This window comes from Theobroma cacao, chromosome 7 (genome assembly GCF_053813885.1).
Source record: "Theobroma cacao isolate CCN51 chromosome 7, ASM5381388v1, whole genome shotgun sequence".
NCBI lineage: Eukaryota > Viridiplantae > Streptophyta > Magnoliopsida > Malvales > Malvaceae > Theobroma > Theobroma cacao.
The window spans coordinates 10750241-10777692 of NC_142645.1; the positions used below are offsets into that span (position 1 = coordinate 10750241).

The 27452-nt window shown below is 33.2% G+C and overlaps 3 protein-coding genes across 3 annotated transcripts; 2 read left to right on the top strand and 1 right to left on the bottom strand.

The window, feature by feature from the left end:
* Positions 1-1365: 1365 nt before the first annotated feature.
* On the top strand, positions 1366-2506 carry LOC18594542 (putative glutathione S-transferase parC). The gene is made up of 2 exons (XM_007022131.3): positions 1366-1739; positions 2008-2506. The coding sequence occupies exons 1-2, from the start codon at positions 1473-1475 to the stop codon at positions 2350-2352; spliced, it is 612 nt and encodes a 203-aa protein (XP_007022193.3). The 5' UTR covers positions 1366-1472; the 3' UTR covers positions 2353-2506.
* Positions 2507-4859: 2353 nt separating this feature from the next.
* On the bottom strand, positions 4860-10450 carry LOC18594545 (pfkB-like carbohydrate kinase family protein). The gene is made up of 4 exons (XM_018124033.2): positions 9643-10450; positions 6142-6327; positions 5248-5443; positions 4860-5031 (listed from the first exon to the last, which is right to left on the bottom strand). The coding sequence occupies exons 1-4, from the start codon at positions 10306-10308 to the stop codon at positions 4940-4942; spliced, it is 1140 nt and encodes a 379-aa protein (XP_017979522.2). The 5' UTR covers positions 10309-10450; the 3' UTR covers positions 4860-4939.
* Positions 10451-12467: 2017 nt separating this feature from the next.
* Positions 12468-17120, top strand: MSRB1 (methionine sulfoxide reductase B 1). Its single transcript, XM_018125191.2, has 5 exons — positions 12468-12779; positions 14964-15075; positions 16443-16508; positions 16605-16802; positions 16891-17120. The coding sequence occupies exons 1-5, from the start codon at positions 12611-12613 to the stop codon at positions 16916-16918; spliced, it is 573 nt and encodes a 190-aa protein (XP_017980680.2). The 5' UTR covers positions 12468-12610; the 3' UTR covers positions 16919-17120.
* The last annotated feature ends 10332 nt before the right edge of the window (positions 17121-27452 follow it).

The window sequence follows — 27452 nt, forward strand, 5'->3', positions numbered from 1 at the left end:
ATCAGTTTTCTCGCTTTTTTATCAAACTTCTACCTTGTTCATTTAGTTCTTTAGGGAAAAGTGATGGTATCATGTCAAAGGCATTCCAAGCTATGTCAATGAGATACAATGCACTACCTATGGCCTTTCTTTTCTCTGTGAGAAAAGGAATTTGTGCCAGCTTGCCCCTTTGCGAGCATGACAGCAGGATCAAAAATCTCTATGACACTGAATTATCCATTTTTGACTTCTGTAGTGTCTAATTAATTAGCTTTCCAAGGAAAATAGCTGCACATGAATCATGCTTGTTTGTATCTCAGAAAATGTGAAATCTGTTTCTTGATTGTTAGGCTTAGTTGAGCCGAGGAGATTGCCAATTCTCTGTATTTTAGATACCCTGGAGCTTGAGCTAATGATTCCACAATGGTAGTATTATGGATTGTAAGTAAGGTGCAAATAGAGGGTTTTATCATTTTGCAATTGTATAAGGAGATTTGTATTCAACTATTTTGACATTATGACTACTGTAGTAGCTTTGAGCATTTTTAAATTTTTTTTTTTTAATTTTCTTATATTGTCTATGGCCAAACTGAAGAAGAATCATGACTTTAGAGTGAATAGAACTCTATTATATCGTCCTTGTCATTTGATTGGGATTTGGTAATTTCATTATGATAGAATGATGATAAAGCTGTAATATTGGATCACATTTGCTGTTAATCCCCCAGTTTTGCTAAGGGTTGCCATGGGGTGTGATAAAGGATGTGGATGATTAAAGAAACTTCGTTATGTAAATATGAAAATAAGATTATGACACAGGCGTTCGGTAATTTGAACCTTTCTTTGTTGAACTAGCTTTCCAGGGAATTACTCAGTTGGGGAAGAAGATTATTCCATCTTGTAACTATGATTTTCATTCCAGGTTTCAAAGTGGGAGACCTGCCCTAGCCCAAATGTTCAGGTCCAACCATTTTAATCGGGTCAATCTTCTTGGAAAGAATGGGCAGCCAAGTGTTAACCTTATTTTGAAAGGTTCAGAAGAAGGAAAAAAAGAACAACTTGTCCAACGATACTGTCTAATAGAACAGAAAATAGAAAGCCGTGAATATAAAAAAAATGAAAATTGAAGTGTATCAGATTGAGGCGTGGACCCTTGGTGACAACATGGACTGATATGTGGCTTGACTAGCAAAGTCTTGATGTAAATCAAAGTCCCAAAACTCATATCTTCAAAACTTGTTAGAGGATAAGGATGAACACAGTTAAGCGAGAGTTTGTGTGATCCGACGCAAGTTCTGCTAACACTAACAGAAGCCCAAGAAAGCCCCGGAAATGTACCGAAGGAGAATTCTACAACATTCACTCATTGTCTCGTTTGCTTTATATAAGATAAGTAACATTCACTTATTTTGCCACAACACAGAAAACACAGCAAACAAAAAACAGTGGAAGATGATATAATACTATTGGATTTTTGGTCAAGCCCTTTTGCAATGAGGGTGAGAATTGCATTGGCAGAGAAGGGAATTGATTATGAATCAAGAGCAGAGGATCTAAGCAACAAAAGTTCTCTACTTTTGAAGATGAATCCTGTTCACAAGCAAATCCCTGTGTTGATCCACAAGGGGAGACCTGTTTGTGAATCCCTCATCATAGTTCAATACATCGATGAGGTTTGGAGAGACAGGTCTCCTCTGCTCCCTTCTCATCCTTATGACAGAGCCAATGCCAGTTTCTGGGCTGACTTTGTTGACAAAAAGGTTACAAGCTTAACTGCTGCTCCAACTATTAGTTTTTAGGTCTTCTATCTAATTTAAGTTCAAGCTTTGTTAGTTGAGCAATCCCATCTCATCCTTACCACTTGATCAGCTTTACCGAACTGACTAGAAGTTTATATTTTAATATGATAGTAGACCTTTCTTAACTATCTTATCATTAATAACTTATTAGGACAAAAACTTTTTTTCTTTTATTTCTTGTAACTAGTTTAGTTTAGAAGTTTTAACATTGAATATGCAATATATGCAGATATATCCGACGGGGAAGTTAGTTTGGGGAGCAACAGGCGAGGTCCAAGAAGCTGCAAAGAAAGGGCTAATTGGTTGCTTCCAGCTGCTGGAAGGAGAGCTTGGAGACAAGCCTTATTTCGGAGGTGAGAAGTTTGGGTTTACGGATGTATCACTGATTCCCTTCTACAGTTGGTTCTATGCACTGGAGACCTGTGGGAACTTGAGCATCATAACAGAGTGCCCAAAGCTGGTTGCATGGGCTAAAAGATGCATGGAAAGGGAGAGTGTGTCCAAATCTCTGCCTGACCAATGCAAAATGTATTGCTTCCTTATGGAGCTTAAGAAGAAATGTGAGGGCAAATGAGGTGGTTTACCCTTTTTCCTTTACAAGACCTTCAGGCCTTTATATGGCGGTCTATTGTTTTGTTGCATTTCAATAAACACTTGTTAAAATATATGAGAAAGGCTTATGTATTATACCAAAATATTCAAATAAACCAGCTCCTTCTTGTATTAAAGGTGTCCAATCACATTAAGTGGTGATTGCAAGGGTGATAAATGGAGAAGCAAAAGGATCTTTCTTTTTTATTTTACAAAGGGCAGTGCTAAAATGTGGGAAACTTTAAACCTTAAACTGTAAATGCAGAAATAAATCCACAAAAACAAGAAGGAAGGAAAGCTTTATTGATGGTACACCAGTACTTCGTACTTGAGTTGAGACAAACTAGACACTGACTCATCTGCGGGGCAAAAAAGTTGGAGAGAAAAAAATCTAAACAAGGCCAAAACAACACAATGCTGTACATGGCAACATAGTTGTTTCTCCTAATCTACAATTATTCAGGTTAATTAGCCTCTAGCCCGGGCCATTATTTACTTAAAACAACCATTACTAAAAAAAGGAGGCTGTTTGGTTTGGCCATTAAATTGGCTTGGTGATGAGGAATAAAATTGACCTCTCGAATTTCCTTGACAGCCGAATTGTAGGTCTGCCTGCTGGTCCTGTAACTTCATCATCCCTGAATTCTTTTTCTTCCTCAGCTATTGTAGCCAGCATTTTTCTCAATGGAGGCTTGGCAACTGAGATAAGCTGAGGTGGGGCAACTTCGGTGGTGAACCTTCCAAGGTTCTGGAACTTAGCCATTGTTTCTTCCATCGAACAGGCAAAAATACCAACAAGTTAATTGGCTGAAGATTGATAAGATTGGAAGAGCAAGATAGAGAAAAAAAGCATGAAGAGGAAGCCTCGTAAAGGGTCATAAAAGATGAAGAGAAAGGATGGGAAAAGGAGATTGGTTCACTGCTCCATATGCAATAGAGCCATTGAATTTATAGTAGGAGGGGTTGGGGTAAAGTTAAGAGAGTTGAGATAAGGGAAACGAAGCTTTCATTAGGTCGGTTGGCATGTGGTCGCATATGCCATTTTATAAAAACATTGACGCTCAATCACAATGGGATTTCTGTTTCAAGGGGCAGCCATTCTTTGAAGAGTTCATATGTCTCACTGTGTATAACATCTCGATTTCTTCTGCATAGCCTAGCTAGTAATAAAATGATGAAATAAGCCTACATAAGCACGTAAATTGAGTTCATTTGACACTAAATTAAGTTATTCTCTCATGGTTCATTTTTTTTTACCTCAAATTTATGCTCTGTTTGCTGCCAGCCTCCTCCTAAACAAATTCCTTACAGGGAATGTCAATTGTCAATCAAAAATTGAACATTCAAACTACTTGTAGCATTAATTGCAAAAGATTGTAAGAGATTGGTTTGCCCGTGTGAAAGGGACCGGACCGGACCTGTCCATACCTTCGAGGAAAGAGCTGAGGAACCCAGGCCAGCCACACCACACCACAAAACATGACTTTTGGCGCAGGGGACCATAAACTTGGGAACAATTCTTAATAAAATATCTTTACGTCCAATTGCATGCATGGCTTAGCAATGAAACTCTGTACTTGATTTTGATAGCATTTAAAAGCTTAGAAGAAATATAACTTAGTACTTTTGAAATGGATGTTCCCTAATTATATAAAAACAATAGGTTCCAACCTTATTGTAGTAATTTTTTAGTTCTCGTTTGATAAATTGACAACTCTAAGTCCGTTTGTGAATTATTTAAAAATTCTACTGCAGGGGATGTACTGATAAGTACAAATTAACAAGTGCTGGATATGGTCACACATCACTGCCGGGGACTCTGCGGTTTTGATTCTAGACATCTAGGTACCGCTGAGCGTTGAAGGGACCAGAATACTGTGGCTGAAACTCTTAACCTCATCAACACGTCGTACGGAAAAATAGGGACCAATGCCAGTTGTGGTCTCTACTCTCTTGTAATTGTCCATCAAAAGCTTGATTTGTAATCCTTTTCTTGTCAGTTGTTTTCACCAGTGCCGGCCTTTGAATGCAAAGCTTGTATCTTATCCTCGTGCATATACTAGAAAATAGAGCTATCTAAAGGTCAAGTCTGGTATAAAATTGCCATTTAAGTTTATTTTTATTACAACTCCTGTCATTTATTTTTATTCGGATCATAACATTTCCACAGGGGAAACAAGGCTCTCTCTGTCTGTTCTCTAAGGCTTGGTGAAAAAGATGTGTAGAAGTCAATCAAAGAAGCTAACATTGCACAAACCTCAGGCTGTCTATTCAGTTCCATCCGATAATCCAGATTATATTTGAACCAGTTTCCATCTTCAGGTAAGAGGCTTTACTTGGAAGTTAGGAAGCAGAAGCTTGAAAATGAAACTACCAACAACATAGTGTGCAACATAATCATTTCTCCTTATTTTGACTCTGGCACAGCCTTTTTTCTTACAGATTTCATACTTTTCTCTGACATCTAATTTGTAAAACTCTGATATCCAGTAAACCAAAATGAAATCTGATGCTTTATTTATATGCATAGAGGAACATAGCACCCAACCATCATGGAAACAAGAATAAATTCATACAGACTGAAGAAGCTTCAAAACAGATTTCCTGTCAGGCATACTAGGAATGGCTCCCTTCACTTGAACACAAAGAGAGGCTGCTGCTGCTGCGAAATTGTTAAAAATCAAAATATATGTGAGGATATATGTTGCATTAAAAATAAATAATTAAATATACACAATATATTTATATTATGCCATTGTACCATGTTTAGGACCAAATCCTCATAAAGTTAATAAAAGCAAGGTCATGTTTTAGAAATCAATGACTAAATGAGTATAAGAAACTGAGAGAGAGAGAGAGAGAAGACTGCTAGGAATACCAGCAAATCTCAAGCATTGCTCTTTGGACTTCCCCTCTACCAGGGCCACTGCGAAAGATGCAGTAAAAGTATCACCAGCTCCTGTTGTATCTAGAACTTTTGCAGCTGGAATGATAGGCTGTCTGATTGGCTCCTCACCTTCTACAAGTAAAGCAGATCCCATGGCCCCAAGTTTCACAAGAACTTGCTTAACACCCTGAAAGGTATTCAATTTAACTTTCAGAAAATTCTTGGCATCTGCCTACAGAGTCATATAACTGCCAAAAAAAGCTTGTTGCCACAGAAGGCCAATTATTATAGTTAATAAAAGATATGGTCAAAGAAGAAAAAAAACAGGCCCCTATATATCTTGCTACATGAAAAGATTTCACTACTGATGGAGAGCTTCAAATGTGCATCCTGTCAATGAGACATTATAAGATCCCAATTCAAAGAACCTAGTCCAATGTCTATTTCTTTAGCATGTGTGTGGGAGTTCAGCATGCTAGAGCACATGTTTCAAGTACTACTAGTCTACGAGAAGGATTGCTCCTCTGAACTATATAGAGCATTACACATAAAGACAGAATTTGCCATGGAAGAGCAGAGATATAACTACACATGCAATAATGAAACACAGTAACATGATATACTTATTGCTTTATTATTTGGATAGTTTACAGACACAGAATGGCACACTGCTCTCTCAGGAAATAAATCCTTCAATTAAATAAGCCCATAATAATTTTACCCTATTATCACAATTGTTGTCACTTCTGAATGGTTGTAACAATTATTTATAAGTTATATTTCTAAAAGATGTCTAACACCCTATTTAAGAACTTCAGGTCACAACATATATTCTGGGTTAAACAAATGCCATACTGAGGGCTTTTTTAGGTGTGCCAAACTCACCATTTTGTGACATTTTGCAGCTGCTTGACTAATCTGCTCAAAACTTTCAGTAGGCAATCCGGTCAATCGACCAAGTTCAGATTCATTTGGGCTCAAGATATCAACAAAATTCAACAGTTCTTGGGGCAATGGTGCATCCATTCCACCAGCATCCATAATTACGGTAACACCTGCACTCCTTGCGGCCTGAAAAATTATGGAAAAAAATTATAAAAAGATAAAAAATATAAAAGATAAACTAGCAAGAGAGAGAGGGAGAGTAAACACTGGCAGAATAAAGTCCTTTCAGCAAAGCAAGAATAGTAGAGTACCCTTGGATAAAATTGAACTGAGAAATTATTAAACTAATCACCTATCAACTACCAAGGTCACCTTCCACTAGACCAAAAGGACTTCACTGTCCATGGAAAACCCATGACTTAGCTTTTGGCTTCTGCAGAGGATAAACTTCATCTAACCACGCTATTAATGCACCAGTCACAATACAAGAATTATCTGTTTTACTTTGAATTGAGAATACTCCGCACAAGTAGCATGGAGGTCAACTTCTTTTTGCAACCAGATCACTTTGCTCTTCTAACGAGAGAACCCTAGTCCACAAATACTCAACTATGTCCTAATAACCACAACAATCCCCAATGTCTTTTCTCTAAAAATAAAGACTACTATTGAAGTTGCTGTCTCAGAATTCCAGCAACTAGATATTTAATACAGGCCACCATTTTGCCATTAAGAACCTAAAAATGCATCCTTAATACCATACTAAAATAAAAAAGCACCCATACAACTTAAAACATAAGATACTAACATCCCTGATTTTCCAAAGGGATCTCAAACTTGTCTTATGTGGTTTGCATAATCCATTGTTTCCTCTCCATCTCAGTACTTATTGTTTAAATTACAGTTTGTATTTTGACTCGTATTTAAACTTGAACTGATGAGACATACAAGTTCTGAGAAAGTAATATTGTTTCCAATGCCACATTGAATATCAGTTTCCTTGTTAGTTTGTCTGTTTTTCCCTTCACTATGTATTAGTTTCTCTTAAACCCTCTTCTTCTAGTTCTGAGCAGCTAAAAGATGATACAGAAGTGTTCAAAGAACACCTCTAGAAGCAACATTTCCTTACTTCTCTACAACCTTGTGGTTGAGGCCTTAAAAGATCACGTTGCCCATATTCGTCATATGGAAGACTTCACCATAAGGAAACAGTCTACGATGTCAAAAGGAATGCTATTAGCACAAGTAATCAATCTACTGTAAACTCAGCACCTTTAGGTTTCAGGGAAGCCTTTCTCCATTATTATTTTAGAGTACCCGAGTCATCTTCAAGGATTGAATAAGTCAATCATAAATAGATGGATGTTAACTTATGAAAAGCTTGAATTAGTTCAAAAGCATCCCTCAAGGGAATTTTTTTTTTTTTCATTAATGAACATTTTGATGAAGATGTTCACACATGTGCACACCTACACAAGCCAATACAATTTGTCAAAATGTAGCCCAGGAGGCAGAATCAAGTTCATCAAGCAGACAACAATCTTATAACATTTTGATGGCTGCCAAAAGTTCAAATATAGGAGAAATTTCATGAGTAGCAATTTATTTGAGATCTGGCTATTTATGCAGGTAAACCTAACTGTTGCTTGTATTGCAAAAAGACAAAAGAATTCATCCTAGGTCTATCCGAAACAATCTACTTTCAAAGTAAGCTGCAAAGAAACCCATATAAACTAGAACAGATATGTTGAGGTGGAGTAAGCTCTATGCTATATAGTAGTTGAAGCCTAGCAGCCAACAAGGGAGCCTTCATTGCTCGGTTGAAAATAAGGCTTCCTAGGTCTACCAAGAAAACAATCTACCTTCTAAGCCTGAAGACACTCAGACAGGCTAGAATAGATATGTCAAGGTGGAGCCATACTTATGCTATCTAACTTTAGATTTCAATATGCAAAGTAAACATTTTAAGTGCAATTTGGATCTATAAATCTATTCACAGTTACTTCTATTGCATTATTACATGCAACCACGTGGACGGGCATATCAAAATTATATGCCTCAAAACATTTTCAATATGACTGAGACATTCAAGCATCAAAGCTTAGCTAGAGCACTCTCTAAGGCATAGGGAAAGACAAGAACTCCAAGCTCTGAGAGAACAATGTAGAAGATCCTCATTGCACAAATTCATCATGCAGATTCTAAGAAAATGATTTTAAGAGCCTGTTTGGCCTGGCTTTTTTCTAGTTTAAAAGCTATTATGAAGCTCTTATGAAAAATAATAGTTTTTAAAATTAAGCTAAAGTTGTTTAGTAAATTTCTTTTTATAAGTTATAATTTTGGTTAAAATTAACGTAAAGGGTATTTCTTTTTTCGAGAGGGTAATATCGTAATTATTTTAACAGATAAGGATATTTTTGAAACAAAAATAAAAATTCTCTTGCATTTTTAAAAGAAGAGAAGAAAAAGCTCCTCACAAGAGCTTTTCTTGAAGCTCTTTTTTTCAAAATTTTATTCTTTAAAATAAAAACTTAAGAGCTTTTCAAAATATATGTTTGGCCTGACTTTTGCTTTTAAGACGTAGATAAGCTGAAAAAAAGCCAAGCCAAACAAGCACTAAGTACGAAAAAAAATAAATAGTACACAGCTTACAAGTATTGTATTTAACAAGCTTAAAACTGCAAGACAAATTAGGTCCTACTTCTAAACTCTTGTTTTATATCTAGTTAATAAGATCCACTCCCAGAGGCTTGCTAACAGAAAGTCTTTAGTGATTTCTATGTCCTTCTGATACATTAGAAATGTCCTGGGTAGCAAATAGAGACCATTTAATGCGGAGTAATCAATTTGCAACCTGAAGTTAAGAATCATTAAATGACTTCTACATTCTTCAAAGTGTTGCACTTAACCTAAGGCATAAAGCTAAATGAAAACGGGCACAAAGGTTACTGTAAATTTTAATTTAGCAAAACTGGCACCACCGTGGTATATGATTACCTCAATTTGAATACTGCTTTTGACCAGATATAAACACATCTTTAACATCAGAAAACAGTAACCTTGGCCTAATATTTGAAAGAACATATTACCACTTTACCATAACAATGTAGGATGTTAAGTGGTAAAAATAGATACTGCAATAAACTAGTACATGATGTAAAACTAAACATCAAGATGCTAACAAGATGAAACTTTGTATAGTTTTATAATTGCAGAAACTTGCTATAGTTCCTTAGAAATTATAAAAATCTCATAATGGTAAATTGCACACACACACACACACACAGTGTATCTCTCTAGGCCTTATAAACGTCTTTCTTTTTCCAAATTCTCATATCATTCATAGGGGTTCTAATTTAGTTAACAAAGTTCACATTCTATAAGTCCATTAACTTATGAATTCTGTTTGGCATCCATAAATAATATCATTTTACTATAAAAAAGTTCATAGTAAAAGAAAAGACACATAAGCACATCAGATATGAGGAAAAGGCTCCTAACCATAGCAACTTGAATATTGACAGAATCAGGAATTTCCCTCTGAAGCAAAACAATGCCAGCCTTCTTAACCACATCCAAATCCTGGTCAGACAATTTGTCAGGCCAACAACTCATATTAGCACCACCAACAATGATAATAGAATTCTGCCCATCAGACTGCAACATCACCACAGCATGACCGGTAGGCACACCACCACCCAAACTCTTCAAATACTCCAAATGGACCCCACCATTTCCCAATGCCTCAGTTATCAATTTCCCATGTGCATCATCGCCTACTTGTCCTACAAAATATGTCGGGTAAGAAAGTTTGGCTCCACACGTCGCCTGGTTGGCTCCTTTGCCCCCTGCAAGAGTTTGGCCATTTTTGGCTGATATTGTCTCTCCTTCTATGGGTAATCTGTCGATTTCCACATAGATATCTGCATTGGCTGAGCCAACTACGACTAAGGGTGGCGGTTGGGTTATTGGGGTCTGGGTGTTTTTGATTGAGTTTACGGAAAATGAGAGAAGTGGTTGGTTTTTGCTTGATTGGTTTTGGTTTTTGTTGTTGAATAATGGGAATTGAAATTGGGTTAAGCTTTTGATGGGTCGGGGTGTTTGATCGGTTTGGATTTTGGAGTAGCAACTGTAGTTGTTTGAAGGTGAAAATGTGACTCCTTTCATCTTTCAGTGTTTGCTATAAAAGTTGAAAGACTTTCTCTTTTTCCTTTGGTGCTCTCAATGTGAAAGCGGGATTGAAGTCCATTCCATCACAGAGACACACAAGGACTTTGGCTCTGCTTGGACGACAGCTTGTACCACGTGCGACTCGCAAAGATTAGGAAGGGACTCCACAGTTCATACAAGTGTCCAAATCGATGTTAGTGATGCTGGTTGGATCAAAAAATTAAGAAATTTTTTTTTTCAGGTTAGTTTCTTTGTGTCGTATTATAGGAATCAAATTATATAAAATATAAGAATTAAAATAAATAAAATTTTATAATATAAGAATTAAATTAAATAAAATTTTATAATATAAGAATTAAATTAAATAAATTTCTATGATATAAAAACTAAATTGAATACTTTTACATTTTTTTTTTGTTTAGCATTACATATGAGAATGTTGGTCGTTCTATAAGCTAAAACGAGAGTAAGAAGTGTATGAAAATGTTAAAACATTATAATTAAATGTAATTTTTACTTAAATATAAAGTGTATGAAAATCTTTTATTTGATTGATCTATTTATGCAATTCAAGAAAAAGTATATACTAAAATGACATTATTATATTAACTTTCCATTTTTATAAAAGTGTACGAACTAATTACACTACTTAATTACAAAAAAAAAAATCAAGTATAGTTACAAAAGGAATTTATTAATAGAAAGAACCAATGATCCACCTCTAGATCAATATAAAAAAATATTGAGCCATAATTTTCATGTATATGCTTATGATCAAAACATACATATACCCCAAAATTACTTGGATGAATTGAGCTGAGTCAAAATTTTTGCAGCATCTTTACTGTATTCACACTACTACCATTGCCTATTCTCTAGATCAGTTACAAAATAAGAAGAGAACAATTGATCACTTGACATTTTGATGTCAAAATAATAACATTTCATTAGCTAGTTACAAAAACAAGTGTAAGACCAAATTGTAGCAACAATTCAAACCACACAGCAAAACAACAACAGATTAACAACCTACAATATCCTGATATAACCACACAATGGATCATCGGGCATTTTTTATGCTTCCTTGTGTTGGCAAATCAGCAATTGATGAATTCGATCTACTGGTTTGCTTCTGTTATGCAATTTCCTGTGACAAAAGCAACAAAATAAGTGTTTTAATGGTAAAAGTAAGGCAATAATATTGTGAACACAATGCAAATAGTGTTCTTCTCACCAATAACTTCCTACTAGATATGAATGATGAATGATGTAAAATTGTAAAAGTAATCAATTTACTCTTGATATTATAGAGTTTTGTTAAATTTAGTCCATGTATTATAAAGTTTTGTTTAATATAATCCATGTATTATAGAGTTTTGTTCAATTTAATTTATTCATTTTGCAATTTTGTATAATTTAATTCCTATGATGTGGCATAGAGAAACTGATGCGGTAAAAAAAAATTTTGCCCAACAGATTAGCACCATATCAACATCACTAACGGTGAATTTAGATAGAGTTAGGTAAAAGGACTTAATTGTATATAATGTGGGTGCATGAACTGCATTAACTAATTCTAAGTAGAGAAATTAAATTGAAAAAAAAAGTACTATAATGCAGGGATTTGTGAGTTACTTTGACTTGAAAACAACAATCATTTAAGTCACGTAACGTTGATAGTAGTGTGTGTATATATTTATAATTTTGAGATATTTAATCTATAATCTATAATTTATAGTATAATATATATAATCATGTGAAAAAAGTTGAAATCATAAAGAGTGTAAGTGAAATTTATCTTAACAAATAAATTCGATCCTTATGGTCCATCCATATATCTTTTACTATTAAAATTATAAGACAACGATTTTAATTTTAAAATAAACTTAAATAAAAATATTAATTATTAATAGAATAATCTAATTGGGTCGGACCATATTTAAATAAAAAAATCATATAAATGCCGATCGAAATTGAGCCAAGCCTGCTGGCCCAATGGATAACCCGGCCCGTGTACACTTTTAAGTTGGACGAGTTATGAACGTGGAGAGTCCAGAACCTCTTCTTGCAACTCTTCCATCACAGGCAGCCACGTGTCCTGATTATGACTAAAACTTTCGACCATTCGGTGCAATCTCATTTCCCATTCAAAATCAAGCCACAAAAATCCATCATCTTCCTTTGTTGAAAGGTTCAGATTCCAAATATAATTTGTTTATGTCATCATTATTTAATATAAAAATGGGGAACGTCAACAATTTGACTGTTTGAGAATTTGTGTTATGAGTTGTTCAGCAGTATGGCCATAAACAGTTTAAGCATAGGAACATATATTCCTTGGCAAACCCAATTCAGTTTCAGGGTCAAATACGAGGCTTTTGGTGTCCTTAAGAAACTCAGACAAGTTTCCTTCTCAGTTCGATCAATGGGTTCTTTTGCTTCTTCTCAGAGACCCGACAACGTTAGAGGTATTTTCTTTTATTTGGATATGATCGTAAATTTTTTGAATTGATTCTTGTGAGATAGTAAGTTAGATTAAGTTCATTCCTCTATGAGTTCTATAACGATATGCTTCTTTTGGTCGAGTCTGCCTTCCATCTATAGGTGAAAAATTATGTATCACTGATAATTTTTAATTCGAAGTATCCCTGGCTGATGTCAAGGATTTCTATCACCTTTGCTTGGTGTGCATGTTCCATAAATGAGCATTAGGTGTGGCTGCATCTGTTGATCATCTTTGGTTCCGGCTGTGCAGTGTATTGCTTTTAGTACTAAGGGGAGTGTGGGGGTTGATGCCTCGGGAGGTCTTGGGAATCGGGAATGTTTTTTTGTTGTTTAGCTGGAAAGATATAGTAGTGAGAAAGCAGAACAGTGAAGTTCAAAGTGTGTGCTTCTTTTCCTTGAAACAATCTTCGCCGTGACAGGAAGAGGCTGGATTATTATTACCAGGAATGTGATACGTATCAGGTAATGGTACAGATGTGGGAGTGTGTTACACCTCTTTGCTAGTCTTTTGATACAATGGGGTTAAGCAAGAACAGTGGAGTGCGTCCACTTAGCTAATTATGACATGTGTAGAAAGGAACAGAAATGAAGAAGATTTTGCTAATGTCATCTAGCCATATTTGGTAAACAGCAGGGCAAACATGGTCCTCTGAGATCCTGATACTAGCATTGCTTTTGCATTGAGAACATAATCAGTCAACTTTGTGTTGCCAAGTCAAAACATACCTCTTAAAACTTCCTATTTAAAGACATTCTTTCCACAATATTGTATCAAACACTGTTAAAAAAGAAATATTCTGTGGTTTTACAGCTTTTGAGAGAAGACAGGTTGAGCTCGGCAAAATTTGGATCAATCTGTATAGGATTTGTAATTTGTGTTGAAGTGCTAACCACAGAGCAGATGTATGCTGGTTCAATATCAACTTGAACTGAACAATTTTATGCCTGGGCACAATGTTTTATTTGTCTCGGAGCCTCCCATAAGAAGTGATATTGATCTCATCTTCGGTTACAGTGCTGTAGATAAACACATTTCAGTATTTTGGTTGATGTGATCTTGGTCATGCCCTCCAGTACGCACTTGTTGGGTTGGAATATAAAGAACCTGGTATTGTCAAAGCTGTTCAGGAATGAAAAGAATTCTTAATGTACTGTCTTCTTGCAATGTAATTTTTGTTTACTGGAAGATTGATTTAGATTGGTTAGATTTATTGAATGAAGAAAACTTAAGCTCGAAAAGATTAGGATTGCCTGTTTTGGGCATACTCATCCTAGGTTTTAAGCTAAAATAAACTTTTTCTGCCATATGAGCTGACCTTCTTTCGTAGGACTAAATTCAAGAGATCAAAAGAAGAAACTAAATAGACATATGCTGAGGGACATGGAATTTCAATGGACTTCATGATAAAAAGGAGCGGTTTTAACACATTGAGAAATTTTTCTATAGGAAAAGCTATAAGAACTGGTCTTGCTTATTGTGGTCTATATCATATTCAGTTGTTATTGTTTTTATACTACTTTTGTTATTTGATAATACTTTTGAATTTGTGAACTGTATGAATAACTGTAATGCATAATAGTAATTGAATTTCATAATTTCTTACAAGGAAAAATTTAACAAAGCATCTTCTTTTCCTTGGTTTAAGTTGAACTTTAGGCCTCGGCCTGCTCCAATAGACCTATTACGGTTCATCCTGAAACCGAGGTGGTAGAGCTGTTGTTTTTTTTTTTTTTCTAATAGTACTAAAATTTTGAGGTTTATCAAAGCATCATTTTTTCCTTCTTGGATTTTGTGGAACTTGAGGCCTAGGCCCACCTATCTGACTTATTATGATACACAGTAAAGCAGAGATTGTTAGAGCATAAGTTAGTTTTTCAAACTCCACCATTTTTCAAGACACAGTATTTGGTAAAGTTTATATATGTTGTCATCAGCTTTGTACATAAAATCCTACTTGCTGTCTTATCTCTCTTCTGTTTCTACTTTGAACAACTGATATAATTTTAAATCACCTTTTCTGGGACTTATTTGGATGAATGGATGTTCTTATTTGTTTCTTGTCAACCCTGCATTGTAATTTTTCTTTTATTACTAAAAATCTGAATTGGGTTAGGGCTATTAGATGTTGATTGTCTGTCCTGTGCAGAGCCCAGTGCAGTTGACTATGTTTCTGTAAGTGATGAAGAATGGAAGAAGATGCTTACACCGGAACAATTTTACATTACTCGACAAAAAGGGACAGAGAGAGCTTTCACTGGGTATGTTCTATGGATAGAATCAGCACTGCTTTTCCAGGTTCAACTTCTGAAAAAGCTTTTTTCTTTGTAACATAATGGTCTGAACAATTTCTAAAAAATTTTTGCTAATCTGACAGATTATGGTCTTTGCATATTTTCTTTTCTGAGCTTCTGAGGTTTCCTCTTAGTACTAATCTATTGACAGCTGTTTCTTGGTCTTCTAAACATTTTATTTAGTTGTCCCACCTATGCAGGTGTCCTATATAATTTTTTGATGAATGACTTAAATCTTTTAATGATGTTCTTCTCTCCCTACAAAGTGGGTGGTGAACACTAGTAAATTGTGGAAAGACACGCACATGAGCATTTTTCCTACTTGTGGTGCAAATTAATTGGTGCCTAGAGAGTTTGTTTCCAAATTTCACTTCTTCTCAATGTGAAGTTTAAATTGTATGTAGTTGAGCTGACTTGGTTATTAAGCTGTTTCTGTGTCAATAATGCTTCATACTTTTGGAAAGCAATTGAGGAAGTTTGACTACATATAAATAGAACATATAGTATAGATGGTAGTGAAGATCTACAAGGGGGTTTGTTATAAATAGAGATGTAAATGACCTTGAACATATGGTCATTGTATGTGGCATCTGAACTCAATATTGTTCAATTTGGCATCTAAACTTTAAAACCCTTGTGCAGTTTGGTTGAATAACTGATGTATTAATCGATTTGCTAAACAGATAGGCTGGTTTGTTAGCTACAGAACAGTGCAGAGCACCATCTTACTAAACACTACATATAAGCATTTGGATGGCATGTGAAACCCATTTGGACTGGTAACCCGCCTGGATTGGAACACTTATTTCATGTGATTGATCAATTCAGGCAGTAAAATATCTGCTTGAGCTCCGAATCTATTGCATGCTGCAGACATACCACCCAACATCATTTGTGTATTTTTGTAGCTAACAAGGATGACTAGCTCTTATGTAGTCAACAGAAAGGCTTGTTAGTGCTTTTGGCAATTCTCTTATTCCATTTGTGCATCTAGCCACGTCTTTCTTTTTTCAGTTTTAAAGATCATGTTGCTAATTGATTATTGGTGTATGGGTCATTATATCTTATCTCTTTTGTTATCGCTCAAAAAGCTGCTGGGATGGTAGATGCAATGTCTGGATGGCCTTAAATCCTGCCAAGTCACATTCTAATGAGCCTGCATTATACACACTTAGTACCAGACATGGGAATCATTTAGACTGAAGGTGCTAAAATACTTGGCGGGCATCACATGATTGTTTTTTGTCCTTATCTGTACCGAACTGACAGCTATTGATATAATCATCCCCCCTTCTACTCCTAATTTGTTCTGTTTTCGTTTTTTCTATGGGCAGGGAATACTGGAACACAAAAACCCCTGGAACTTATCATTGCATATGTTGTGACACGCCTCTTTTTGAGTAAGTCCTCTGGTTTTGTTAGGAGTTTGTGAGGATCAAAATCAATTCAATTTTACAATATTTGAAACCCTTAGCAACCATGATCCTGTCCTCCAGATCATCGACTAAATTTGATAGTGGAACTGGCTGGCCATCATATTATCAGCCTATAGGAAACAATGTGAAGTCTAAATTAGATCTGTCAATGATTTTTATGCCTCGTCAAGAAGTTCTTTGTGCTACTTGCGATGCTCATCTTGGCCATGTCTTTGATGATGGACCTCGACCTACAGGAAAGCGTTACTGTATCAATAGGTAAGCTTTTTCTTATAATACCAGGTTGCATCTAATGTTATATACAATTATTTTCACGGACTTCATCTTAACTATGGTTATTTTGCAGTGCTTCCCTGAAACTGAAACCCAAGTAGGAAACAGTACTAAGCTTGCAGTTGCAAAGCAGAGATGAGACACTTGGGATTGAGAAAACTGAAATAATATTAGCTTTAGTGGCTTTGGTGTATCATGTGCAATATTAATAACGAGTAATAGCAAATCACTGTATAAAATCGGAGGATCTGAGCCTTTTTATGAAGTATATAATTTTTAAATAATGAATTATCTTTGTAAAAACTATTTCTTATGTTATTGAACTAAAATGCTAAGTAGGATTAAACTATTCAAAGTTGAAACCTAACTATTTGAGAATGGAGAGTTCCAGCTTGGGTATTTGAGGAATGAAATGTAAGAGCAAATGAGATCAAATGATGGATGCAAGAAGTGTAAGAAGTAAAGGTAAGCAGGTAAGGGTTCACAGTAGTTTTAATTTGTGAGACGCTTTTCTTTGGGATAAAATCGTGTGTCCAACGGATCAAAGGCGGATAATATCTCATAAGGATAGCAGAGAGCACCGGTCGGTTGCAATAGTGCAATCATTTGGAACCGATGTCGGTGGTCACAGTCGGCTCGGTTATTTGGTGTTGGTTTCGAAGGTCGGTTTTAATCGTCAGTTTTGAGTGCTTCACGGTTCGGTTGCCCATCACACTTCCTCCCCACCCGAGCCAATAGAAAAACTGAGGGGGAGGGGTGAAATTTCATTTTTAACCTATTTAAGCTCTTTTTGTCTTCTTTTAACTTTTTTTCCCTTCCTCGATTTTTGTATTCACTCATCAAATCAGTCCTTTTTTTTTTTTTTCCCTTTTAAAACCCTAAAAACCTTTTTGGCTTCTTCCTTGGTCCTCATCAATTGCTGTCGCCGACCCCTTGCTATCGTTGCCATCCTCCTCACCAATCGCCGATCGTCTCTTGCAGTTGCTGACTTGCTGTCATCTTCCTTTTGTTCAAGCCTCAAGATATATTCAATGTTGAAGAATTGAGTAGTTGACAGCTTCAAATTTTTGTATTTTCATGGGTTTTGTGATTTGTGGGGCTCTTGTTGTGATTTTCGTTTTTGTGTATGTGAATTGTGAACACTAATGACTGAACAATGAAAGATGGTCTTCCCTGTCCCGATCTCTCGGTTGTGCTCCAGCCTCCAACAGTCTAGCTTATTTAGAGAAAATTGATTCTTGTCTCATGTCTATTATTACAACATGAATTAGAGAATATTGAACTTGATTTTTAGTTATTTAGTTTATTTTCTTTATTAAATATTTTTTACATTAATACTTACAACATGAATTAGAGAAAATTGAACCTGAATTTTAGTTATTCAATTAATTTTCTTTATTAAATATTTTTTACATTAATACTTACAACATGAATTAGAGAAAATTGAACCTGATTTTTGGATAATGAAATATACATTTTTTTAATATCTTTATGTAAAGAAATATAAAGTTAAAATTTAGAAATAAATTTGGATTTTATATTATTATTCCTTTTTAAACTCTTAAGTAACTATTATTTTTGTATTTTATTAATTAAGATCATAAAAATAAAAATTTTTATTCATGTTTAAGTTTTTATATAATTCATAACATACTATCATTGACCAAATTTAATTCATAACATACTATCAATGACTAAATTGATGCTTGCATTGATTTTTTTTTTCCCAAGAAAATTTGTTTTATTTGCAAGTTCCAAAAAAAAACTTAATCAATAAATCATAGAAATGTTTAGGTTTTGACAAATAATTTCATGTTACATCCTCATTAAGTTAAGTTCTATGTATCCAAAAATTAACATGTGTATAAGAGTCAATTTTTTTGTTAAATTAATACGACCCAAAAATCACATGTTCAACCTCTTATAATAGAAATGAGACATGAGTCATATGAAGGGCACATCAATCAAAGAACAAATTGAAGATATTAATCCAAAAACAAAAATGGGATATCAACCATTATATTAAATTTTTTGTTTTCCATATTCATAAATCAAAATTAATTTAGAAAATGTTTAAGGATTTAAATCATTCATATTATGCTCCATTAAAGTATGACAAATTAGAAATGACATGGTTTAGGTTAGAACATAGAAAGGCATTTTTAATCTTCATGATTAATACTTACAATATTAATATTAATAATGAAATATACATTTTTTCAATATATTTTTTACTTTTTTTTTGTTTATGCATAATACTATTATTCTTCTTCACTTTAGCATACCAAATTTACTTATATGATGATTTTTTTTTTGTAGATGTCAAATGAAATTAAGGACAATATAAATTTGGCAACCAATGATTCAACATCTACACCTCAAGTTGATGCAAGTGCAATCAAAGGCAATGCAAGAAGTGAAGCAATAAGCTCTAAACCGCAGAAGCAAAAGGAACCATCAAAGACGTCATCGCTTGTGTGGGATCACTTCACAAAATTTGTTGTTGAAAAAGGTAAACATAAGGCTAGATGTAATCATTGTGATAAGATTTTATATGCTGATACAAAAAAAATGGAACATCTTCTTTAAATAATTATATTAAGGTTTATCCAAAGTTGAAAATACTCTGTGCTAGTGAGGAGAGTAATCAAATGAAATTAGTTTTTTCATCAAGAAGAGATGGGTCATTGGGTAGTTGAAAGTTTGATCAGGATGCAATTAGGAGGAGTTTAGTTGAGATGATCATTATAGATGAGTTGCTTTTTAAATTTGTTGAAGCGAAAAGGTATAGGAAACACAAGAATGAAGCATGTCTTAGATTTCATATATCATCATGATGGATTGTTGCTAGGGATTGTTATAAGGTTTATGCTGATGAAAAAACTCATATGAAAAAATTTTTGAGATCATGTTTTAGTAAAATATGTCTCACCACAGACACATGGACTTTAGTACAAAAAATTAATTATTTGTATCTGACAACTCATTTTATTGATAAAGATTGGAAGTTGCAAAAAAAGATTTTGAACTTTTTATCCCATTACTAGTCACAAAGGTCAGGCTATTAGGAAGGCAACTGATAGATGTTTGGTACATTGGGGGATTCAAAAGATTTTTTCTATTACTATTGATAATGCTAGTTCCAATGATGTTACAATAGGACATTTAAAGAAAAAAATTAATGTTGCTAGAACTAGTATTTTAAGAGGTAAATTTTTTAATATGAGATGCATTGCACATATTGTTAATCTTATTGTGATTGAGGGGTTAAAGGATATCAATGATTCAATTGCTTGTGTTAGATCAGCAGTGAGATATATTAAACAATCTCTTTCTAAATTAACCACGTTTAAGGAGTGTGCTTCTAGTACAAGAGTAGATAGTAAGTGTTTATTGAGTTTGGATGTGTGTACCAGATGGAATTCTACTTTTTTGATGTTAGATATAGCTGTGAAATTTGAAAAGGCTTTTGCATTATTTGAATATTGTGTTAACAGTTACAGAAGTGAACTATTGAGGAATGGAGGTAGGGTGGCTAATGATAACGATTAGGCAACTGTTAAAAGGATTTCTCTTTTTTGAAAGAGTTTTATGATATGACTATGAATGTTTCAGGTACATCTTATGTCACTGTTAATTTTTTTTCTTGATTTTATTTTTTATATATATGGCACTTTGATTGACTGGCAAGTAAGTGATGATGTCAATTTGAAGTCTATGGCAATGAGAATGAAAGCTAAATTTGACAAGTATTAGGAGAATGTGGAAAAAATGAATTTGATGTTGTACATTGCCTCGATTCTTGATCAGAGAAAAAAGCTTGCTTATGTTGAATTTACTTTGCATGATATGTATTCTCTCGAGCAAGCTTTGTTGATGTTTTCTTTGGTGAGAAAAACAATGGATGAGGTGTTTCAATGTTATAAGAATATGTTGCAACCCCAACCTCAATGTCATGTTAGTGAAAGTGGTCAAGAGTCTCAAATGTCAATGAGACAAGTCACTGGTGGTGAAGGTGGACATGGTTGCTATTATTTCAAGTGGCAAGGCCTTAATAACTACTAAGGAGAGATTGGGCACTTTTAAAAGGCATTGGTTAAACAGTGGCTTAGAGGAGCAGCAATTGGAATTGGAAAAAAATTTATCTGAGCCGTTGGATGATGATGCTAGTGAAGATATTGACTTTGATGTTTTCATGTGGTGGAAACTCAATCAGTATAGGTTTCCTATATTTGCTGTTATTGCTCGTGATGTATTGGTGGTTCCCATATCAACAATTGCTTCAAAATATGCTTTTAGTACCAGTGGACGTGTGCTTGATGCATATAGGAGTTCTTTGACTCCTAAGATCGTGCAAGCACTTATTTGTGCTCAAGATTGGTTATATGGCAAAGCACGTGGTGATCCGGAGCAGCTTGAGGATGATTTGGACGAGCTCGATAAACTTTATTTTGGTAATTATTTCTTTGTTTTTTAGTTCTTTGTTTAATTTACCATAATATAGTATCTTTTTTTCTCAATTCATTTCTTTGTCTCTTTAGTTCTTTGTTTAAAAATTTTACCATATTTGTTATTTTATTTTTTAGATTTAACAAAGATTACATTAGAAGCCATACGTGTGATTGAGGCTGGATCTAACTTTGACTCTGACTTTGTGTAACATGTTATTCCTATAGACTATTTTCACTTTTCAGGTAATATTATTCATAAGTGTTATGCAGATTTACATTAATAATTTATTTAGATTATCTTAACATAATCTTTTATACTAATTATTTTATATTTTAATATTTTTAGGAACATGTTTTGAAAAATTGCTGCATTGGAGTTAGAGGTTCGAGCCTCCGAGGTCCATCAAATCTATGTTTTGAATTTTAGTAATTTATGTTGTCTCACTTTTGGTTGTGTAACTTCTAACTTTTATGAATTTGCAGTGTGTACAATTTATTAATTTATATTCTATTTTTCAGATTTAAAGTAATTGTATTGCATAAATTACTAAATTGCATTGCATATTATGTATAATTTATGAAAATCTTTTTCCCTAATCTTTTCCATTTTATTTAATATTCTTGTTAGCCAATTTAATATATGATATTAATTGCTTCTTTTTAAAAAATAAGTTATTGATTGGACATTCTTATAAATAAATAATATCGTGTTTATTGATTTTTATTAAAAAAATTATATAGTGTTTAATTATATAATTAAAAATAAATCATATGGGTTGGATTACTTATTTAAACAATATGAGTTTGATTTCAATTATAGAAATGGACTTGACACAAATTTAAGCCCAAACCTAATACAAATTTTTTCATGATTTTAACATTTTTGGGCCATTTAAGCCCAAGCTCAAGTTAAGTCCAATCCACCTTCCAATCGACGAAAACCGAGGTTTGTTTCGGTTGGCCAATCTTTCCTTATGACTGGTCGGTCTTGGTCGGTCATAAGGAAAATCAGTTTTGGTGGTTTTGGTTTCTCTTGAAACTGACCGAAACTGACTGATGCTCACCTCTGATAGGGGATAGTGTGAACCATGACACTTGGTATCAGAGCTAACTTTGATTACTAGTGATGTGTCATTGAAGACAGTGGGTCCTTGTTAAGTGAGAGAATACATCACAGTCTTAGTGTGGAACCATGTAAATCGCACATCAAAGGGATATGCTCTTAACTGGTAAAGTCATAAATCTTCCATCGAAAAAAAGCTCTTAAAGGGTAGCTAATGGAAGATGTCATAATCTTATAAAGAAATCAAGAATTTTATATCAATTGTGTACTAAAGTGATTTTTGGCATTTAAGAGTTTACACCGATTCAAAAGTTTTTCTTTTTATGAGACAAAACGTTAAGACTAATAATTCAAAACATAGAATACTTCATATGGTGGGGTGGATACTATGAAATTTCAAAAGTGATATCTCTAAATTGTTATGATTGTCTGCATCACCGCAAATTACTCCTGTCAAAAGTATCTTCTTCCTTTATTTTTCAAAAGAACTTTGCAGCAAACTTTGAATTGCCTTTAAGGTCAAGGCAAATAATTGTAACGTGAAAGGAGCTGTAAACGATCTTTCTGTATAAAGTCCTTAGTTTTAATTTACAAAATTATTATTTAATACATAAACAACGTAATTTAAAAATTTTATAACAGATTTAGTCACATGTCACATATTCATTTATAGATTTATATATGATGTGTTATTAATATATAAATTTTATACATTAATTTTTAATCAAATGTTGTCATTTCATTAATAAATAGTTTTAAAATTTTTAAAAATAAATTAAGAGTATATATTTTAATTTTTTTGAATTTTTATTATAATACAGTTATAAGATGATACTTTATGTGATTAAGTAATAGTGTATAATATATATATATATATTGATAATATTATTAAATATAAATTCACTTTAACTCAATGATATATAAAAAATACTTTTAGAACTACAAAACCCTTAACAAGCAATTATGTAAAACAAGTTACCGAATACCAAAAACCCTTGGAATGGCAATTTTTCTATTATTTGAATAATTATTTAAGTTATGATTTATATATTTAAAACAACAATAAATAAGCTTATATGGAAAATATAAAATTAAAATTAGTATAATACCCTTTGTAAGTGAGAATCATTATAATTAAGATTTACATTAGAAGCTTACAACTAGAAGCTTGCCAGCGCCTCATGTTCTGTCACTTCCTTTTTGACTTGTAATCTTTCTTCAAGCCTAAGTTTCAACTGTTCTAAGTTAATCCAATTAAGAGATAATTACACCAATGTATGTTACAAATATTTAGTAAATATTTTAATTTTTATATTAAAATCAGCCAAATCTTACTCCCATCTCTATTCACCCTGCAATGAAGTAATATGTCAAACCTTAAAAGCATTTTTTAAGGTGTCCCGATAACAATAAACCAAACAACAGTGAAAACAATTAAATTATCAAATTATAATTATAGTGATTTTTCACTAGCTGTTCACCCTTGTTTTTGAATTGGTCAATCTAAATCGGAAGATATCAAATAATTAATTGAGGTTAGGTCACAACTTGGAAGTTATCTCTCAAATTTTATTCGTTTCAATCAAAATTAGGTCAGATATCATGCCATTTTTTAATAAAGTTTTTCCTAAGCATTTAATATATTTATACGTTAATTGTTAGACTTAGATTCATCTATAAGAAGATTAATTTAAATTTAAAATAATACTATAAGATATAAAAAGAAGTAACTCCTTTTGTCGAATTTTTTTATTATTTTTCCTTTTTTTAATGCTCCCAAATTATATATTTTCCATTTTTTAACTCTTAACACGTTTATACTTCAATTCTAAAATTTTTACTTTTTAATATTAAAATCACAATACATTAATTTATAACAAATTATTATAATAAGTTAAATTTTTTTTTAGTTTTCGTAAAAATCAAATAAAAAATATATATATTTGTTTATTTTATTTAACAAATACCAATTCAATTGAGACATCAACTCTTGAGCTTTGCAAGAGCCAAGAGCTAAAGTTGGAACCAACAACAGCTCCAAGCTATGTTCTCTTGTGTAGTCGAATTTGATTTGGTCCTTTTTGGATATCTTCTTGTTCTTCTGTGGGATTCTCTCGCCCGCATGGCCTGCCTTTTTTTTTCGTTCTTTTTCTTTCTGCTTTTTATGGCTTGAACTTAAACCATAGGATAATTCAATCTCGCAAATCTTACTCTCTTCTAAGATTTGAATTTAGAATTTTTAAACAAAATCTCATACTTTAATTATTAAAATATTTTCCTTTCTAAAGCTTTAGTTAGGGTATTTTTACTTGGAATGTTTTTATTTTTATTTTTATGGAAATGATGATTTTTTTTGGGTGAATAATGGGGATGTTTGATTATTTTTAATGCAATATAAAGAACAAAAAATGATCAAAATACTCACCAAGTTTTTATATTTATGCATTTTGTCTAATTTAATCTCTATACTCAAAATCGAAATATTTTAGTTATTTGATTTTGAGAATTACTCTAATTTCGTCTATTCCTTTAACGACATCCAATTTTACTGTTAAAAGTGATGATGTTAGCCTTGACATAGCGCTTTTAGTAACGTGGCACTTTTATGATGACGTGGTAGTGCCATGTGACACTAATGTGATGACGTGGTAGCAAAGGTGGATCCAAAATTTTTTTGAGTGGTGTTATAATTAAAAAAATTTCTCAATCCAATATTTATTAAGAGAATAGTTAAATCAAATTCAACATGACTTTACTTAAAAAATTATTGAGTACCATCATTAGTAAAATTATGTTATTGTTGCCCAAAAATTGAGTCTTGTGAGATAATTTTTTACATTTTAAAATATTTTTTCATGACTTATTTATGCAAAAACCGATTAAATATTACTACTCATTTCTCATTAGCATAAACTAAAATATTAGAATTTAATAAAATATGATTTTGCGTAGTAAATTATCAAATTCAACAACTAACAATTTGACAAATTTCTATTCATTGATCAAAACTAAGTGTAAGTATCTACAAATCATGTAAAGTTAAATACAAAAATCAATAAAAACTAATGGACTTTTGTGTGATTTTGATCAACACTTAAAGAGGTAAGGGTATTTTACCAAAAAAAAAAAAAAAGCTCTCAACCAGCCACCTCGCGATTGGCCACTACACGGCCGACAATGCTCCCTAAGGGAGCTTGAGATTTAGGGTGTGCGGCCAAATCTTGCACTCCCTTGGGAAGATCGAACAAAATCTGGCATTCCATAAACAGATTCGATCGTGGGGTGGTTGGCCGACGTAAGGGAGTGCCACCAACCGGTTAGAGAGAAAGGAAAAGAGTTGAAAAAAAGAAAGACATTTTAGATATTTCACGTTTAGATATTAACATTGTTTACACATTTGGGGCGCAGTGTCCATTTGAAAATTAAGAGGCCTGTGTGTAATTATAATTAAAAGTTGAGGGAGTCAGTGTCTTTTACCCTTAAATAAAAAGTAAAATGGGTAATGGTTGAATAAGTCTAAAAGAATAGGTATTTGTAAATTATGAAAGTTGTAATTAAATCAACTTATTTTGCCAATTTGAGTTCAACTCAAGTTAAAAACTAAGTCAAAATAGAATATAAAAACTTCATCCATTCCCTGAAGTGAATGCAACATTAATCACTATTATAATAATACATTTAACCACTAGAAATGGATTAATACTTTTACCTTCAAGAGGTACATGGATACCTTTACTCGCCAAAGGTGGATGGATATCTTTACCTACCAAAGGTGGATGAATAACTTTACCAACCAAAAATGAATAGATAACTTTATCTATCAGAAATGGATGAATACTTTTACCCACTAGAAATAGACAAGTAATGAAGAGATATAAGGAAAAGACAAAAGTGGATAGAATAAAAAAATATAAAAAATGTTTGCCATTAATGTGGCATGAAAGGCCATTTGTCATGAGCTAACCTTGTATCAAACTATGATAGGGTAGAGTTGTCTATAGGATAGGAGTGAAATATAAGTGACAATAGAAGGTTTTTGGTATTCTAAGCTCAAAATCACTTTGGACAACTTCTCTCTCTTGTTTTTTACTGTTGGAGAGATTTTAAATACTTGTAAAATCAATTTTGACAGTTGAAGACAAAAACTAGCCATTTCTAGCTGTTATTTTGTCTTCTAGTGCTCAATTCAAGTTTTCTAACAGAATGATCTTAGTTGACTAACTGCGCTCTTAGTCGGCTAAGTCGTTTTTGTCTTTTGATCCCAGTTTCTAGCAATGAGCACTTAGTCGACTAACTTCCTTCTTAGTCGATTAAGTTGTTTCTGTCTTGAAGTCCAGATTTCTGGCAGTAGGCTTTTAGTCCACTAACTTAGTTCTTGGTCGACTAAGTCTTCTTTGTCTTTCAATGCTCTTGAGCCCGCCAACTTCTAATTTGAATTTTAGCTGACTAATACCCTTCATTATCCAACTAAGAGGCTTCTGTTTTGTCGATCAATTGTAGCTTCTTGTTCATATGATTTTTTATATGAGCCTTTGAATGATTAATTTATTTTTGGCATACAATTTTTGTCCTGCACACTCAAGTAGAGATATTAGACATAAATGAATGTGAATGTTTTATTATCATCAAAAACTAATGGAGTCAAAATTCTCTATCTTTTATTTTTTATGATGACAAAACACTCTTAGATTAAGAGTGCAATGTCTATGTTCAATATGAATACTTCAAATCTTTGTCTGTAATGAGTTGCTCCCCTTTAGTCAATGCATCTAGTTTTCTTTACATAATATTCAACAAAACCAAAACTGAGCATCACACACATAAATTAAACATGAAAATCTATTTAACTTTATTTAACTTAGTCTTCCTTCTTTCCTTTTTGGCCATCATTAAAATAGATATTCAAAACTCTCCTTTAATGAGTGCATCTAGATTTTTCTTTAATCTTTAAATCAGACTTTAATAAATAAGAATCATAAGCACTCATATACTTAAGTCATACAAGCTTATAGATATAGTTCAATAACTTCAAGAGTCAAACTTGTGTCTATGTAAGAACAAATGTATGAGAGTTAAATCATTTCAAGAAATTGTCAAAGATTACTCAAATAATGTTCAAGC

Excerpts from the sequence above, each read along its gene's own strand:
- LOC18594542 (XM_007022131.3), top strand. The coding sequence starts at position 1,473 with ATGAGGGTGAGAATTGCATTGGCAGAGAAGGGAATTGATTATGAATCA. Across the intron at positions 1,740-2,007 it reads CTGACTTTGTTGACAAAAAG|ATATATCCGACGGGGAAGTT; the intron begins GTTACAAGCTTA and ends CAATATATGCAG.
- LOC18594545 (XM_018124033.2), bottom strand. The coding sequence starts at position 10,308 with ATGAAAGGAGTCACATTTTCACCTTCAAACAACTACAGTTGCTACTCC. Across the intron at positions 6,328-9,642 it reads TCAATATTCAAGTTGCTATG|GCCGCAAGGAGTGCAGGTGT; the intron begins GTTAGGAGCCTT and ends ATAATTTTTCAG. Across the intron at positions 5,032-5,247 it reads GCAATGCTTGAGATTTGCTG|CAGCAGCAGCCTCTCTTTGT; the intron begins GTATTCCTAGCA and ends ACAATTTCGCAG.
- MSRB1 (XM_018125191.2), top strand. The coding sequence starts at position 12,611 with ATGGCCATAAACAGTTTAAGCATAGGAACATATATTCCTTGGCAAACC. Across the intron at positions 12,780-14,963 it reads GAGACCCGACAACGTTAGAG|AGCCCAGTGCAGTTGACTAT; the intron begins GTATTTTCTTTT and ends TGTCCTGTGCAG. Across the intron at positions 16,803-16,890 it reads AAGCGTTACTGTATCAATAG|TGCTTCCCTGAAACTGAAAC; the intron begins GTAAGCTTTTTC and ends GTTATTTTGCAG.